This window comes from Ovis aries, chromosome 11 (assembly GCF_016772045.2).
Source record: "Ovis aries strain OAR_USU_Benz2616 breed Rambouillet chromosome 11, ARS-UI_Ramb_v3.0, whole genome shotgun sequence".
NCBI lineage: Eukaryota > Metazoa > Chordata > Mammalia > Artiodactyla > Bovidae > Ovis > Ovis aries.
In genome coordinates, this window is record NC_056064.1 from 33,321,696 (window position 1) to 33,337,862 (window position 16,167).

The following is a 16,167-nucleotide window of genomic DNA, read 5'->3' on the forward strand; positions in this document are numbered from 1 at the left end:
GAAACACCATTCTCACTCTCATGATTGGAAATATCTTGTCTAACCCTCTTGTGACCTAATTTCAATGACCTTCTGCATTCAAGGGCCAATTCCTTCTGGAATTTTTAATTTTCTTTTCATAACCATTCCAGCACATCCCTCACTCATTTCTGTAAAGCAAGAAGTGATAGTGCCGCTGACCCCCAGGACTTCGTGGGGCTCACTGCCGTCAGACCTTGTGCCTGGCTGATGAGTCCTACCCGGCTTCCTCTTTGGTCACCAGGCCCACTTCCCTCACCCTGAAACCTCCCGTAGCCAGCTTTCATCCCCGACTCCTGTCCTGGCGGGGATGCTGTCACTGAGGCACCTACCTGCCTTTGCAGGGTATCTGAACCTTGAGAAAAGGCGGATGCAGAGAGTGACAGAGGAGCCAAGAGAACGACGGGCCAGAAGCACGTTTGTACCTGGGGGGCCTCTACTGTTGGTCATGACCCTGATTTTTTCTTTACATTTTTAACAGAAAATGAAGAGACTCAGATATGGGCCACTTTTTTCTTGGGTACAGTCTGAATTGGAGACACTTGACTACTGCTGCACAGAGAACCTGGCTCTTGCCTGGCCCTCTGGGCTGACTCTCAGCTGAGGCCCAGTCTTCTTGGTCCTCAAAGCTGGACATTGGGAAAGGAGTATCATGGTGCCAACAGTTTCAGTATTTGTAGAAAAATAGGGTAAAGATGTGGGGGAGGGGGCTGAGCCTGAATAAGGAGAGTGAAGGAGGTAGCAGTTTTAAAGAGGACACCTAATTAACAGGAAGGTAAAACAGTCCAACTTTCAGAAGAAAACATAGAATGATCTGTAATGACTGTGGAACAAAGATTTCTTAAACAGAAACAAAATGCACTAATCATCAGAGAAGAGACTAATAAATTGGACTTAATTAAAATGAAGAACTGTGTTTAAAGGAAGAGTGAAAATTCAACCACCCTGGGAAATGATAGTCTATTTGACTAAGGACTTGTGTGCAGAATGTATAAAGAATCCATGAAAGCAACAAGCAAAGAAAGACAATCTTATTCTAAAAATGGGCAAAGGCTTGAGCAGGCATCTAAGGAAAGACAGCAGGGACATCCAAGGAGCACAAGAGAGGAGCTTGACCTCATCTGCCAGCAGGGAAAGTAAGCCACAGCCTGAGTGAGACCTCTTGTCACACATGCCCCAGTGACTGGGAGCAACAAAACCAACAGCAGCAAGTGCTACGGAGAAAGTAGAGAAAACATAAATCACCCAAGTCATTGGTGGGTGATAGCACCGTACAATTGCTTGGGAAATCTGTCTGGCACGATCTACCACACTAGAACACACGTACATCCTGTGGCCCACCTGGTCCTCTTCTAGGTGTAGACCCAGAAGGAATGGACACATGGGTTCTGAGAGGCGTTACCAGAACATACCAATAGAACATACCAGATATGCAAGAGCCCCAGAGTGGAAGTCACTCACCTGTCCATTGACAACAGAACGGGTAAGTAAACAATGATGTGATCATACCATAGGTTACTATCAGAGAAGGAAACGAATAAACCATACTCACAGGCAACAACACAGGTAAATCTCAACAATTTAAAAACAAAGATGGAAATACTACAGGTTTTAATTCCAATTCTTTAAAGTTCAAATGCAGACAAAATAGATATGGTATTTAGGGATCCTAAGTTTTACAGAAAACCAGCAGAAACAGAACTAGGGACAGAGTCACTTGTGGAGGTCATGGAGGCTATGACGGGAAAGTCACATGAGTGGTGTGGGCCCAGCCGTGCTCCACTCCTAGACATGACTCTGGGTTTTCACGTCCAGAGTCATTCGATAAACTATGATTTACACACTTGTATCTTTGTATATGACATTTCATTATAAAAAACCAAACTTATATCAAGTATTCCTTCTGTGTTCAACCTCCACAGAAAACAAAAACAGAAACTCTCCAACTAAATATGAGCAACTCCTAACTTCAGAAGAGACTGAAGGCCTACCATGTGAGGCCCTTGTGTCAATCAGAAAAAGGCACCATCTTTTGAAGATTATTTAGTGAAAGCTGCCTCCTTGGGCGGAGCAGCCGGTCGGGAGCACTGTTGGGGGTTTACTCAGCCTCTGAGCAAATAAAAAGGCCGTCCTAGGGGACGCAGGCCCACAGTGAGGTCACGTCTGCTGGAAGTTGTGATGGGTCCTTGGGGTCCTACCCCGCCCCCACCTGCCAGCAGCCCCACCTGGGAGAACAGAGCTGACACCAACAGGCACATGGGCCTGCCCAGGCCGGTGCACATGCAGGACACAGGCCGCTGCCTGCCCAAGTCTGCTGGACGCTAATGGCTCCCGGCCTTACCGCGTAGCCCTCTGTCTTCCTCTGGCACCACCTGAGGAGAGCGTTGCGCTTGGAGCCGCCGTATTCCCGGGCCAGGGCCGCCAGAGGGTCTCTTCTTTCCACACTAGTTATAAAGCAGAGATGCTGACGTTTAGAGTCCACAAATACACAGAAAATAACTAACTAGATGGGAAAAGCAAAAGTCGAGGTCTGTCCAATGAGACTCTAAAGAAATCGCCCACCAGTCCCACTAACAGCACGTTTTTATTACATTTCATGGTATAAAGCAGAAAGGGAACTGTGCTTCCTGGCTTTCAGGAGTCTTGTGAGGGTTTTTTTTTTTTTTTAATCCATCTGCTGCTCTATCCTTCTAGCCTTTTATTTATTAAGTATAGCATCATTTAAATTAAAAACACCTATAGAAAACAGTACATGTTACGAAGCTACAACCTATTTCTATAGTAACATATACAAGGAATACTGGAAGAGCATTTTAAAAACCCCAGACTAGTTGCTTATGGGAGGTGATGGGAATGGAGTTTATATGGTCAGCGTCACCATTAACAATGAAGCTACTGTGACTTTGCAAGTGTTCACTATGCCTGGTCTTAATTCATCACTGAGAGCCAAATTTCTAGGCATGACAAATTAGGGAAGACTAAAATGAAGGCTTGGAAAAGAGTGTCTCAATAAACGAAACATTTACCAGTTTTCTTAAAAAAAAAAAAAAAGAAGAAAATAGACATGACTGCAATAATAAATACGAAAATTACCAAAGTAAATTTCTATTCTATTATTGGCTCATCTCAATGACATGAATATAAAATTGAAATAATAAACTAACCTCACTAATCTAATCTTTTATGATGAAGGTATAATATAAATAGCATGGAAAAATACACATAGTCTGTTTGTATGCATTTCTGGTGCAAAAAAAATAATTTTGGGATAGCACTAATTCTGGTCCTGAAAACCTGTTTTGATTATTTAAATCCCCTGCATATAAACAAGACAGAAACGTAACAACTGGGGCTTTAAATTAAACCTCTGAAAGATATGACTTCATCTATTTGGGTCCAGAAACAGACCACACCCAAAGATTTGACAATGGCTGAACTGAGGTGTTCAGACTTTTATAAAACCCTTTTCTAATACTCATAATGGTAGTTCTAATGTTTGTTAAAAAGCCATTACTCCTCAAGTAGCCAATTTTGTGCATTTATCCACCTGCCTATTCGTAAATATTTACTGAGTGAGCGGCTCTGTGCAGCACAACACGAGGGGCTAAGAGCGATCCAAGCGTCAGGATGAAGTATTTGCTGTCCACTAAATTACAGCCCAAGTGAGGCAAAAGCACACACAGTGTGCAGCAGGGAATTAAATACAAATGGAGGTCAGACAGCACAGGCCGAAAAGGGGGTGTCTGTGCTACCGGGAGTGGGCTGCAACCTCAGGGGAGGGTGGACCGAGGAGGAGAAGTGTGAAAGGACAGAAGGAAGATACTTCTGGCCGGAGCCTTATAAATTGCCAGAATAGCTGGTGTGGTGCTGCAAAGGTGAGAGGTACAGGCTCTGATGGGTACCTGAGTTTGCTCTGTGGCTTCCAGCCCCCAGGGGAGGTGCCCAGCAGCCTGGAGCCCCCGAAGGCCAGAGAAGGGGGTCTGCTTAGGGACTCAAGAGAGGGGCTCTTGCGGAGATAAGGGTTTGGCTTCAAGTCCTCAGCTCTTCCCTTCAGGAGATCTGTGGGGACAACAATATGATTACTGGTCCTGGAGGAGGAGAGACCCGAAAGGTCACACTGTCCAGTACACTCAGTCCTCACGTCAGTGTTGTGTACAAGCACACAACAGGCACCGAGTCACTGTGCAGCACACCTGAAACCAGCACACACTGTACACCAGCTACACTTCTCTAAAATTGTATGAAAGAACACACAACAGATACTGAATCACTGTGTGGCACACCTGAAACCAAGACAGCACTGGAAATCATCTCCATGTGCTGGGTCACGTCAGCCGTGTCTGACTTTGCGCGACCCCACGGACTGTAGCCCACCAGGCGGCTCTGTCCACGGGATTCTCCATGCAATAATATGGGAGTGGGTTGCATGCCCTCCTCCAGGGGATCTTCCCGACCCAGGAATTGAACCCACGTCTCTTGTCTCCTGCATTGTTGGCGGGCTGGTTCTTTACCACGCCCCAGATTCGGATAGAGATACACACATAACATGTTCTAGGCTGGGTGATAAAAATGCGAATAGGGACACGGTGTTTTCTAGAAAGGACTCTCCAGGCAGGACCAGCTCCATGATCCACAGGGACCAATGCCAAGCTGCCCTTGTTCAACAGTTACTCTGAGCTTCAGGATGGCACCAGCAGCGCACTGACCAGAGGCCCTGCTCCTAAGAGCCTCCGCAGGTGCACAGGGTCAGGGCCACCAGGCCAGCCTGTCCCCAGGAAAAGCCCATGTTCTACTGATGGGCACTTGGGGGAGGGTGTGACAGGAAGACGCCTGGTAGGTCATCAGGCAGAAACGCTGGGCACCAGGAATGAGGCCCACTTCACAGGACAGGACGCCATGCCAGCCACAGGTCCTGGCTCTCTAGGAATCAGTGAGAACATTTCTTCTGAGGCTCGTCTCTGCTGTCACTATAGTCTGAGGCAAAATAGCTAAGGAAACAGGCTGAACCCCCTTGAGGCTATTTCCTAGAGGACCATTGAGGTATAGATCGGGAGAAGACTCCTGCAACTGTCTAGCTGGACATACAGATGACTCGGGAATGGGAACCTGGTCACCTGCTCGATGCCACAAGCAGCCAGCGACCAGGCCGAGCCCATGGTCCCCTCCTTCGACGCCATAAACAGTGGGGAAAACAACACTTGTATAGCTATTAGCATCAATTATGGTGGTCAGGTTGGGAGTGTGGCTAATGAGCTGGGAAGAGCAGAGAATCACAGCATTTACATCACTAAAGGGAACAACAAAAAACAGTGCATTAACCCTGGTCCTGCAGCTTCTAGGGACATGACGCTGCACAGCTGGCTGGAAAGCAGGCCATTTCCAGGGTGCGGGCCTTTCTGAGCCAAGTAAACAATCTTGCAGGTGGACAAGGTGCCTGCAGGGTGGAGGGAGGGAGGAGAGAAAGAGGGGAGCTGAGGATGAGTTACTACTTCCGGGCAATCTCAGTGTCAGTATTTATCTTGTCAATGAAAAGAATAGTTTATCTACAAAAGGGAAATTCTAAAGCTGGAGGAACAGAGATGTCAATACTAACAATAAAAGATCACCTAACGCACTTAAAAACAGTTCAGATGGTAAACCTCACGTTACAGGTATTTTGTATGTGTTTATGTATGTGTGTATAGTCCCTCAGTAGTGTCCCACTCTTTGCAACCTCATGGATGGTAGCCCACCAGGCTCCTCTGTCCATGGGATTTCCCAGCAAGAATACTAGAGTGGGTTACCATGCCCTCCTCTGGGGATCTTGCTGACCCAGGGATTGAACCCACGTCTCCTGCATTGGCAGGCGGATTCTTTACCACTGAGCCATCTGAGAAGCCACAGATATTTTATCACAATAAAAAAAAAATAACACAGGCAGCACTGAGCTTATAACTGAGTTATTCCTACTTCATGGTATGTAGCAAGTGTGAAGAACTCAACATGGATGCCCCCTCTGGACTCCTTACTCCTCTGACTCTGGACTACCCATGGTCTCTGGCCACCACTCCCCTCTTCCTGGGAGTCATTATGACAACCCAAAGTCCTACATGAACCATGCACACTTCTTTATGAAGTTGCTAATCGGAGTGATCATCAGCCTCATCACAGAAGGCAACGTGGCACAAGAGTCAGGGAAAGTCCTTCCTGTCCTTGAGCTCCTCACAAGCAATGTGCGGCTCTTGTAAATTGATTACGCTCTTTAGGGCCTGAGCCTCTCACTTGTAAAATGCAAGGAAAGGGCCAAGGTCATCTTTAAATTCTCAATGTCAGTGTTTATCTAAGGCTGAAATAAAATCTTATTAAATCCAAGAAAAAAGAAAACAAAATTCAGAAGGGAAAAAAATAAGTTGGTGAGGTAAAAGAGTTTACAGTCACCGAAGCAACCGTTTTACGGATAAATCTGTGCTTGAAAATGATCAAAAATGAGAAGAGTGGGTTTCCTTTTTTATTCAGTGTCACAGAAACTGTTTTACACTTAGAAATAAAGGATTTCTCTCTATGTGGTCTAGGTTTCTGGCTTTCTCTCCTTCTTCCCTGGATTACAAGGAGATCAAATCAGTCAATCCTAAAGGAAATCAACCCTGAACATTCATTGGAAGGACTGGTGCTGAAGCTGAGGGATACTTTGACCAGCTGATGCGAAGATCCGACTCATTGAAAAAGATCCGACTCATTGAAAAAGATCCTGATGCTGGGAAAGATTGAGGGCAGGAGGAGAAGGGGGCAACAGAGGACGAGATGGTTGGATGACATCATCGACTCAATGGACATGAGTTTGAGCAAACTCTGGGAGATGGTGAAGGACAGGGAAGCTTGGCGTGCTGCAGTCCATGGGATCAAAAGAGCCGGACACGACTTAGCGACTGAACAACAACTCCTTTTTCCATGCATGAAGAGCCAGGTAGTCAGTGTTCTTTCTGTGTTTCTTCCCAGCAGTGACCTCACACACATGTATCCGTCTCTCAGTGTACATTCTGTACGATGGCAACCCCGGCCAAGGTCTTGAGGCTCTGGCAGGTGGCAAAAGTCAGTCCCTCCGAGGCTCTGGCACCAGCCTGGCTGGGTTCACTCAATCCTCCAAGCCATCCCAGAGGCAGACCACAGGACTTCTGTCTCAGAGACGAGGGAACCACAGCACCGGGGGCTGGGATTACCAGGCCAGAGCCAGATTGTTAAGTGGTGGGGCCAAGGTTCAAGTCCATGCTGTCTGCCCCAGTCCCCGCTCCATGGCTCCCTCACATCAGCCATTGGCATGGCAGGTGCAGAAGGAGCAAAAATGGGACACGTGAGGCCTGCTGACACAGCGGTGCTTCATCATGGGGATTTAAATTTTTAAAATTTAAAAATTTAGGCATGAAAACAGAAAAGGTCTACACTCAAAGATCTCAGGCATATATTAGGAATTGTGGGAGCAATAGCTCTGAAGATAAGAGTTTTTCTCAAAATAGTTACTTTTAAAGATGAGATATGCTCTTTAGATTTAATAAAACAAGCAAAAGACCTCCAGAGCTTGACATTTCTCCCAGACTCAGGCACCCTGTAGCCAGCAGGACACAGCTGGGATCTCACGGCCATAAATACACATTTCAGAGTTTGAATCATTTGCAACAAACGCCCCTGATTCTTTTTCTAAGCTCAGTTTCATGCAAAGGAGAGAAGAAAAGTTCACCTTACAACACATAAGTCAAAAGCACTTTCTATTTAACTCTTTAGTGACCGGGGATTTTCACAGAAAATCGCCCGTAGCAGGCAATTTGTTATGTAAGTGAATACTGAAACACTGTGGTCAATAACATTTGGGTAACAAAAGATGTATTAATATGTCTCTGGCCAATAATGTGCTACAGTGATTTACCTGAGAGGGGAAGGTCTGGGAGATCCAAGCGTTGAGTCACTCCTTTGCTGGCCGGCCGAGTACCGCTGAAGGCAGAATGTCTCTGAAACCAAAAGGCATCACACGGGTCACACCAGGAACAAGTGGTGTGTGTATGTGCTTGTGTGTGTACATACAACAGTTCTCAAGCTCATTAGAATCACCAGGAGGTGCCTTTTAAAACAACTGCTTTAACTGGACAGGTAATGAATGCAACTGAAGTGCATGCATGCAAGCTTGCTCAGTTGCTCAGTCATGTCCGAATCTTTGCGACCCCGTGGACGGCAGCCTGCCAGGCTCCTCTGTCCTTGGGATGCTCCAGGCAAGAATATGGGAGTGGGCTGAGATGCAATTGGCAGGATCCTCAAAAGGAACAGAAAGGACACGGAGTGAAAGCACAGTCTCCCTTTCGCTCCCATCACCCACTTCTCCCCGGGGCAACTATTACTCATCACATCTGTGAACATCTTCCTGGAATATTCTATGTATATTCAAGGACGTGTGTAAACATACTGTTTTTTTAATGGCCAACAGGCACACGCAAAGATGTTCCATATCACTAGTCATTAGGAAAATGCAAATAAAAACCACAATGAGGTATCACCTCACCCCTGTGAGGATGGTCATTGCAGGAAACAACCATAGAAAAAACAAGCATTGGTGAGGATGTGAGAAATCAGAACACTTGTGTACTGTTGGTGGGAATGTAAAACCAGGCAGGTGATATGGAAAACAGCAGGAAGGTTGCTCAAAAACATAAAAACAGAACTACCACGTGATCCAGCAATATCACTTCTGGGTGGTTACCCAAGGAACACAAAACAGGGTCTTGAAGGGATATTTGCACACCCGTGTTCACTGTAACATTATTCACATTAGCCAAGATGTGGCAACAACCCTAATGTCTATTAACAGATGAGTGGATAAAGAAATCGGCAATGATGGGAACACTGACATCAGAGAAACTGGCAAACGCCACAAATCAGGGCTCTTTCTCCTAAACAGCCAGTTGTTAAACATCTACCAGCAAACTTTTGTTATAGCTCAATACAAACAGGTGAATATGAAGCATGAAAAATGACCTCTTTTACTTGTATTAAATAAACAATGATTATCATAAAAAATAAATAACTTGTATTTGGTTTTACATAGAAGGTGGTAGGAATTACCTTCAAGGATGAAAAAGTAAAAAAATAAAATAAAACTTTCCTTTTAAAGCATAAGAGATCCCAAACAACAGACGTACTACCAAGGATGTCAGACAACAGAGCTTGTTGACAAGTACATCAACCTCAGCTCCATAGAGGCAGAACCCTGAGTGCTGCTAGTGACATCAAAAGCCCTGGTCTTAGAAATACCAGGGAGTTTTGGTCTGAGACCTTTAGGAGATGGCAAACACAACACAGGGTTAACGCAGTGAACCCTTAAGAATTTATAAATTGCAAGCACTCTCTCTGGGCATTAAAAAAAATTATTTGAGAAAAAGATCAATGTCCACTCTAGTATAAAAAACACAATCTTCACTTAACTGAAAACTTTGACAGTGTCATCTTATGGAAAACCAAGAAAGAGGCATCAACAAAACTGTATGATGCTTACAGCATCTCTCTCAGACCCTCACCAGGCACTGGAGCAGAATTTTTGATGAAAGCTTCATTATTATTATTTTAGGCCTATTAAAAACAATATTCAGAAACTTCCCTGGCAGTCCAGTGGCTAAGACTCATCACTTAAACTGCAGGGGGCCTGGGTTTGATTCCTGGTCAGGGAACTAAGATCCCACATGCCACGTGGCACGGCAAAAATTAATAAATAAATAAACAAAAAAGATGATCAATGTACCTCAAAAAATAAACGAACTGGGTACCCTTTTGTTGCCTGGCTTACTACGTGACACAGGCTCCCACCTGCACTCTGTGGGCACCAATACCTGCATTGGAGAAACAGCGGCAGCTGGGGGCGTCCTCACAGGGATCCCACTCAGGGGACTGCGGGGGGTCTTGTGGACAGAAATATTCTGCCCAGCTCCACCTGCCAAGAAAAGAGACAGGATGTTTCTAGGCTGTTCCAGTTCAAAACAGCAAATAATACTTCCTGCCTTGTGGATGCTCTTTCACCCTCTTCTGGTCTAGACTCATGCTGAACTGGGGAGTGAGTCAGGGGTTAACTAGATAGGGGCTGGTCTTAGTCAAGGACACATGAGGAGCAGGAGAATGTACAGGTAACCAGGCAGCCACGGGCAAGAAGACACTCTTAGACAAACCACACTGTTCTTTCCTTTTCCACCTTCACAATCAAATGTCACTGGGCCTTCGTATTATCCCGTCTCGGCAGGCTCATCTTAATCCAATTCAGCCGCAAACTGTTTCAGCAGACACAGTGTCCTAGGACTGGCTGTTACTCTGGCCCCTGGTACAATGAGCATATTTGATGCAATCAAGGGAAGACATATAGTGTGTTTTGGATACAGGTTCCTTCTAAGAACAGTGCTCATGAAAATTCAGGGTAGACAATGTAGAGATCCGTTTTTCTCATATGCAGATAATGGCAAACAAAAGTGAGCTGTGGGTCAGGGAGACATTTCCAGGAAAAGCTGGGAATATCCCACAATCAGGAATGACAGATTGTATTAGGCGCCAGCCAGACAGCCCAATGCATGGAACCAGCGCCTCCTTTCCCAGGAGACAAGCCTCTGGCCAACCCTGCTAATCCTCATGAGATGGTAAAAAGGCAACCAGCGGTGACCTGGATTTAATGGACAGAGAGGAAGAAAAGGAAAGGGGTGCGGCAGGAGCTGAAGGGAAGTTTGGGAGGAGAGAAGAGCCAACTCCCCTCTGTCGTCTCATGCAGCCTCAGCGAGCACTGCATACCATGTCTGCACGTGGATAGTCTGAGAAGGGACCCCTGGTTGCACCAATGTGGGGCCAGGGCAGCGGAGACAGGCTGGATCCATGAGGCTATGGTCTGAATTTGAGTTTTGCTTATCAAACAAAATGACACAATACCTGGTCGTCCCAAGTCAAATGACTTGATGAGGGACTTCACGGTGGTTGCAGACTCTGAAGGTGTTGGAGGAGTCCTGTTCATGTAGGTGCTGGGCCACCGGCCAGGAGCATCCGCCTCCGAGGGCTCGGGCTCTTCCTTCACTGGTCTGCACGGCAAAGAGTAAATCAGGTTGAAAAGCTGGAGGACGTACCCATTCGGGGAAGGACACAGATGAAAACAGCCAACGCAGAGAAGAATGAGTCTGGGAGGAGAAACCCAAACTGAAAATCCTAATCTCTGAATTAGCTTTGCATCTCCAGGAAATAACCACTCAATTTTTATCAAAGACATTTTCTCAGGAATGGCCAGAGACAGCATTTTTATATATGGAGTGACTTGATGTGAGCTCTAAATGAAAAGGATTTATGTCTACTCTGTAAACTATAAATATATAAAAAAACAACTGTTATTTATCATGAAATAGTTATCTTACTGTCCACGGTGGATACAACAGGTTGGTGAGTTGTATGAATTCCAATCCCCACCTGATGCACAGAGGCTGGAAAGATGACACCTCAGGAGCCCACCCCCTGCAGGGAAGATCTCAGGTAAGGGCTTAGACCCTACTGGCCAGGAAGACTGGGCCAGATGTAGACTCCTGAGTTGTGGACGAGAGGCAGGGCACAGGGCATTCACTACGCTGAGACGGACGGAAGCAGAGACAAGGTGCTCCCGCTGCTGGAAACTGGTGGCAGCTTCGGACCGGGCCGGCAGCTTCCTGGTGTCAGGTTCCCATTCAGGGGAGGCAGCCACTCTCCTAGAAACCCAGCTGTGTGTGTGGTAACTTCCAGAGTTGTTTCTGGAGGCTAGGCCTGGGTCTGTTTCTCCAGAGGGGCCCCCAGCAATCCTGCAAGTCCCTTCTGCTTAAACCCACAAGGCTGCCATCTCCAGGAACATCAGAGTCCTGACTCACACATGAACCATCCCACCCCTAGCAACAGGAATGGTAACCATGCTCTGGAACAATATTGCAACTCCCTGTGGGGCAGTGGTTCTCCTGAGCTCTCCTGCACAATCGTGGCCAGTCTTCCCTGTGGTCTCCAAGCTGGAGCACAGACTCACGGACTGTCGTTTAGTTGCTCAGTCATGTCCGACTCTTTGTGACCCCATGGACTGTAGCCCGCCAGGCTCCCCTGTCCACGGGATTTCCCATGTAAGAATCTTGGAGTGGGTTGCCATTTCCTCCTCCAGGGGATCTTCCTGACCCAGGGATCAAACCCAGGTCTCCTGCATTGCAGGCAAACTCTTTACCGCTGAGCTACCAGGCAAGCCCCCAGACTCATGGAAGAGCCTCTTAAAGACAGACCGTCTGGGTCAATCTTCCTCATCCAGGGGATGTTAGCTTGTCACTTAACCTCCCTGTGCGTGAGCCAAGACACAGCCCAACTTCCGATTTCTAAATCACTGCTCTTTTTATTATATCAAATTGCTACAGCTGTTTTGCAAAAAGATGACTAATTTATGAGAATAGCTCAGAATACTTCTGGCAGCATATTTTAAAAAGGTCAATGGAAGTTTAAAATATTTATTTACTGATCTTTTTTGAAAGAAATCTGGCTACTTGGAAGCTTCCGTGGTTGAACTGACTTGTCTTTGATTCTCAAAGTTTCCTCCTGTTGCTCTGTAATTAATGTGAGTAGGATAAATTTAGGAAAAACAGAACTTAAAACACACTTTAAATCACACTGCCCTACACTTTTGTATTTACCTTCTTTTGAGGTAAAATAAAAAAATCAGTTAACAAATGACTTTTCTGTGAAGTCAGTATCAGAGAGTCATGCACGGATGTGAGACTGGACCATAAAGAAGGCTGAGTGCTGAAGAATTGATGCTTTCGTATTGTGGTGTTGGAGAAGACTCTTGAGAGTCCCTTGGACTGCAAGGAGATCAAACCAGTCAGTCCTAAAGGAAATCAACTCTGAACGTTGATTGGAAAGACTGATGTTGAAGCTCCAATACTTTGACCACCTGATGCAAAGAGCCGACTCATTGGAAAAGACCTTGATGCTGGGAAAGATTGAGGGCAGGAAGAGAAGGGGACAACAGATGAGATGGTTGGATGGCATCACCAACTCAATGGACATGAGTTTGAGCAAGCTCTAGGAGATGGTGAAGGACAGGGAAGCCTGGAGTGCTGCAGCCCATGGGGTCACAAAGAGTTGGATATGACTGAGCAACGGAACAACATCATCAGGTGTTTCAGAAATTGGTAAGGTTTTTTTTTTTTTTTTTACATCAAATAGGGTTGGTTTTGGTTACCTTCCCTGTTTTGTCACATAGGACAAAATCAGATGGTGAACATGCAGAAAAAGTGCAATCAGGTTAGGTACAGGCAGAGGAAAACCTCTCATTTCTGTCCTGGCCATTCTCAGGAATGTGAGAAAGTGGGCACCTTCTTAGCTGTCTAGGTACATGATCTGCCTTCTCAGGGACTGGGGAGATTTAGGGCACCCGACAAAAGGTTGTTTTAAAAAGCCCATGTTCATTTCACTCCTTGATAATTTAATAAGAATAAAATGGGGAATCCGACATTCTGCTGAGGTGTTCCCTTCAACTACTTAAGCTTCTATGTGATTCACAACATCAGATGATACAGGACTCGTTCCAAAGCCTAAGAGTAGCAAGGATGCTGGAACCACTTCCACCTCGCCTGCCTGCAGGGATGGTGGGCAACGCTCCGTACTTTGTCTGCTGGGCTGGGCCAGCAAGAAGTAGGGTGAGGAAACCCTGCAAGGAGTTTAAGTAGATTAGAGATGCTATGAGACTAAAGACCTACCCCATTATGTAACGGCTATGTGTGTGCATGTGTTTGCACATGTGTGCATGTGTGTGGGTATGTGCATGTGTGTGTCTTGGGAGCCACAAAGCAAAGCCTGAAATGAAGAATTACAGAACACAGTCATTAAGAATGCTGTTGATCTCATCAGCACTTTAATCTTAGGCAGGGACATCAGCTGTCTTCAGATGGTTTTGGATCAACCAGTAACAAGTACAGCAATAAACAAAATATGACCTCTCCTCTGTTCAGAGGAAGAGTAAGAACTCTGTAATCTACAGAGGCAGGCAGATTTTTCACTGCTGAACCACCTGGGAAGTCTTCTTGCCTGGGAAATCCCAGGGACAGAGGAGCCTGGTGGGCTACAATCCACAGGGTCACAAAGAGCCGGACAGGACTGAGGACTGAGCAACCTCCCTAATGCACTACTTTCCTTGCTAGGTTACGAAACAGGATCTTTAGGCACTGTTGGTTTTCTACAGCTCTTGTGCCATCACACAGGACACTGCTTGGCGTTGCTGTCAGTTTTGCTCCAAGGACATGTGAGTTCTTGTGTACAATTAGTTCTAAAATATTCAAATGTTAATGACTTTTGGGAAACATCGCATTATACCACTGCTGTCTTCACAATCACCAGATCAAGGTTTGTAAAGACCGCCAACTGGGCACATTGATGATCTGTTCATGATGGCTCTTTTCTCAGCTACTGAACGGAGCCCAGCCCAGGCCCTCCCGGTGCTGCACAGACTCCCCGCACCCTGCCTGGTTTCCGGACCAAAGCCTGGATGTCTGGAGCTCTGTTCCTCTTTGTCCTTCCTCTAGGTCTTTGCTCTCCCGTATCTCCACCTGTAAGGTACTCATCCCAAACTGTATCTTCAGTTATACACAAGACACTCTGAAAGAAGCCTGCAGATCCACATGAGACAGGAATCGGGAAGCACTCTGTCTCAGGTGTCAAGTGTCCTCTGAATTTCACTTCTGAATTGCAACGTAAGCATTTCTAGGACAATAAAAACCACCAGGGCAACATGGCGATTTAAGAACCACAGGAACATTTCATAAAAATCCTGCATTGGCCCCTGAAGCTACTGATGGCACGCACAGGCCTCAGACTGTGAAGAATTTCAGCTACACAGAGAATGAGTGGGGAAAGAAGAGAAAATACTACCAGTTCACCCTAATTCCTCTGCAAGGAGAGTGAAGGTGCAGGACAGCCCACCGACTCCCTCCCCAGCCCTGGTCCTAGAGGGAGGGCCAGCTGGGGAGCGGCACCTGGAGGACACGCGGAGCACTCCTCCCACAAAAGATCAGCAACACTGAGACACGACCATCTGAGGAGGCCAGGGTGGTTGATCCGCGGCACAAAGGACGGTAACAAAAAGCCACAGGACATGCCTAAAACAGATAACGACCAAGCAAAACAGACCCCCAAAGCCAGCTCCCACATGCCACCTGCGCCAAACAGAGAAAAAACTGGACACTGGTGAATTTCCTCGCTGGCACCTTTTCTGCTACATTTCTTTCAGCGCCTCTATCTCTGACATTCCGCAGAGATTTACCTTAAAGAGCCTCTCCTCTAGCTTAAGATACAAGATTTCAAGAGTGGTTGGGCAGAGTGAGCACAGATGAAGGCAGAATCCAAACACTGATCCTGGGCAGAGAACAGGTCCTGACACACTTGGATCCACTGAAGCAAGAATAAGTGATAGGCAAAAACAGGCCCCGACGCACGGACAGATCTCACGGCGTAAGGTGAAGAGATTCACTGCACGTGAGGGAGAACAGATGTGTAAATAAAGGACAAGAAACAGACTCAGACATTGAAAAGCCTCTGCCTTGAGAATGCAATAAAACCAAGAGAATAAACAAAAGGTGACAATGTAAAATGAAAGGCTGAGTGTTATTAGCAATCTCGTAAGGGCAGGAAAATATCTTCAAGGGGAACTAGCTTAAGAGAAAAAGGAACAAGAGCGTATTGGGAAAGTTTTTCTGAAAATGGATGAAATGAACGATGTCAATGTGGGATTTCAATTCCATGGGCGGAGAACGCTGCTGACACTGACTGCCTTCCAAGATGCTACCAGAGGGGTTTAACACTTCCATTTTATTATGAGTTCACCTAAATAATACTTCACAATTAAGAAGAAATCCAATACAGTCAATCACCAAACAATCTGTTTTTAGATTTCAACAAGACAACTCTGGACCTCAAATTCCATGTACTGTAATTTCCGATACTTCAGAATTTTTAATTAAAAACTCATTTATGCAAAATTAGTATCTTTGCTCTTTGCCCTCTTATTTCCAATAATGAAATCATTTGCACTTAAAAGTCAACCTCCTGTCTACAAAGTGTACTGAAAATGCAGCTTTGCTTCTGCCTTGGTTCTAGTCATCTGATGTGGCTTTTAAG

At 45.9% G+C, this 16,167-nt stretch overlaps 1 protein-coding gene across 5 annotated transcripts in view; it reads right to left on the bottom strand.

Annotated features, from left to right (window-relative positions):
• SPECC1 (sperm antigen with calponin homology and coiled-coil domains 1) overlaps positions 1-16,167 on the bottom strand; it is a 203,412-nt gene that overhangs the window by 35,319 nt on the left and 151,926 nt on the right. For all 5 annotated transcript variants that reach the window (XM_042256705.2, XM_042256704.2, XM_042256703.2 and 2 more), the window contains 5 exons: positions 10,939-11,084; positions 9,864-9,964; positions 7,916-7,997; positions 3,921-4,077; positions 2,360-2,462 (listed from right to left, as the gene is read on the bottom strand). In XM_042256705.2, coding sequence (XP_042112639.1) covers positions 2,360-2,462; positions 3,921-4,077; positions 7,916-7,997; positions 9,864-9,964; positions 10,939-11,084 — 589 coding nt within the window. The remainder of the gene's footprint in view (positions 1-2,359; positions 2,463-3,920; positions 4,078-7,915; positions 7,998-9,863; positions 9,965-10,938; positions 11,085-16,167) is intronic.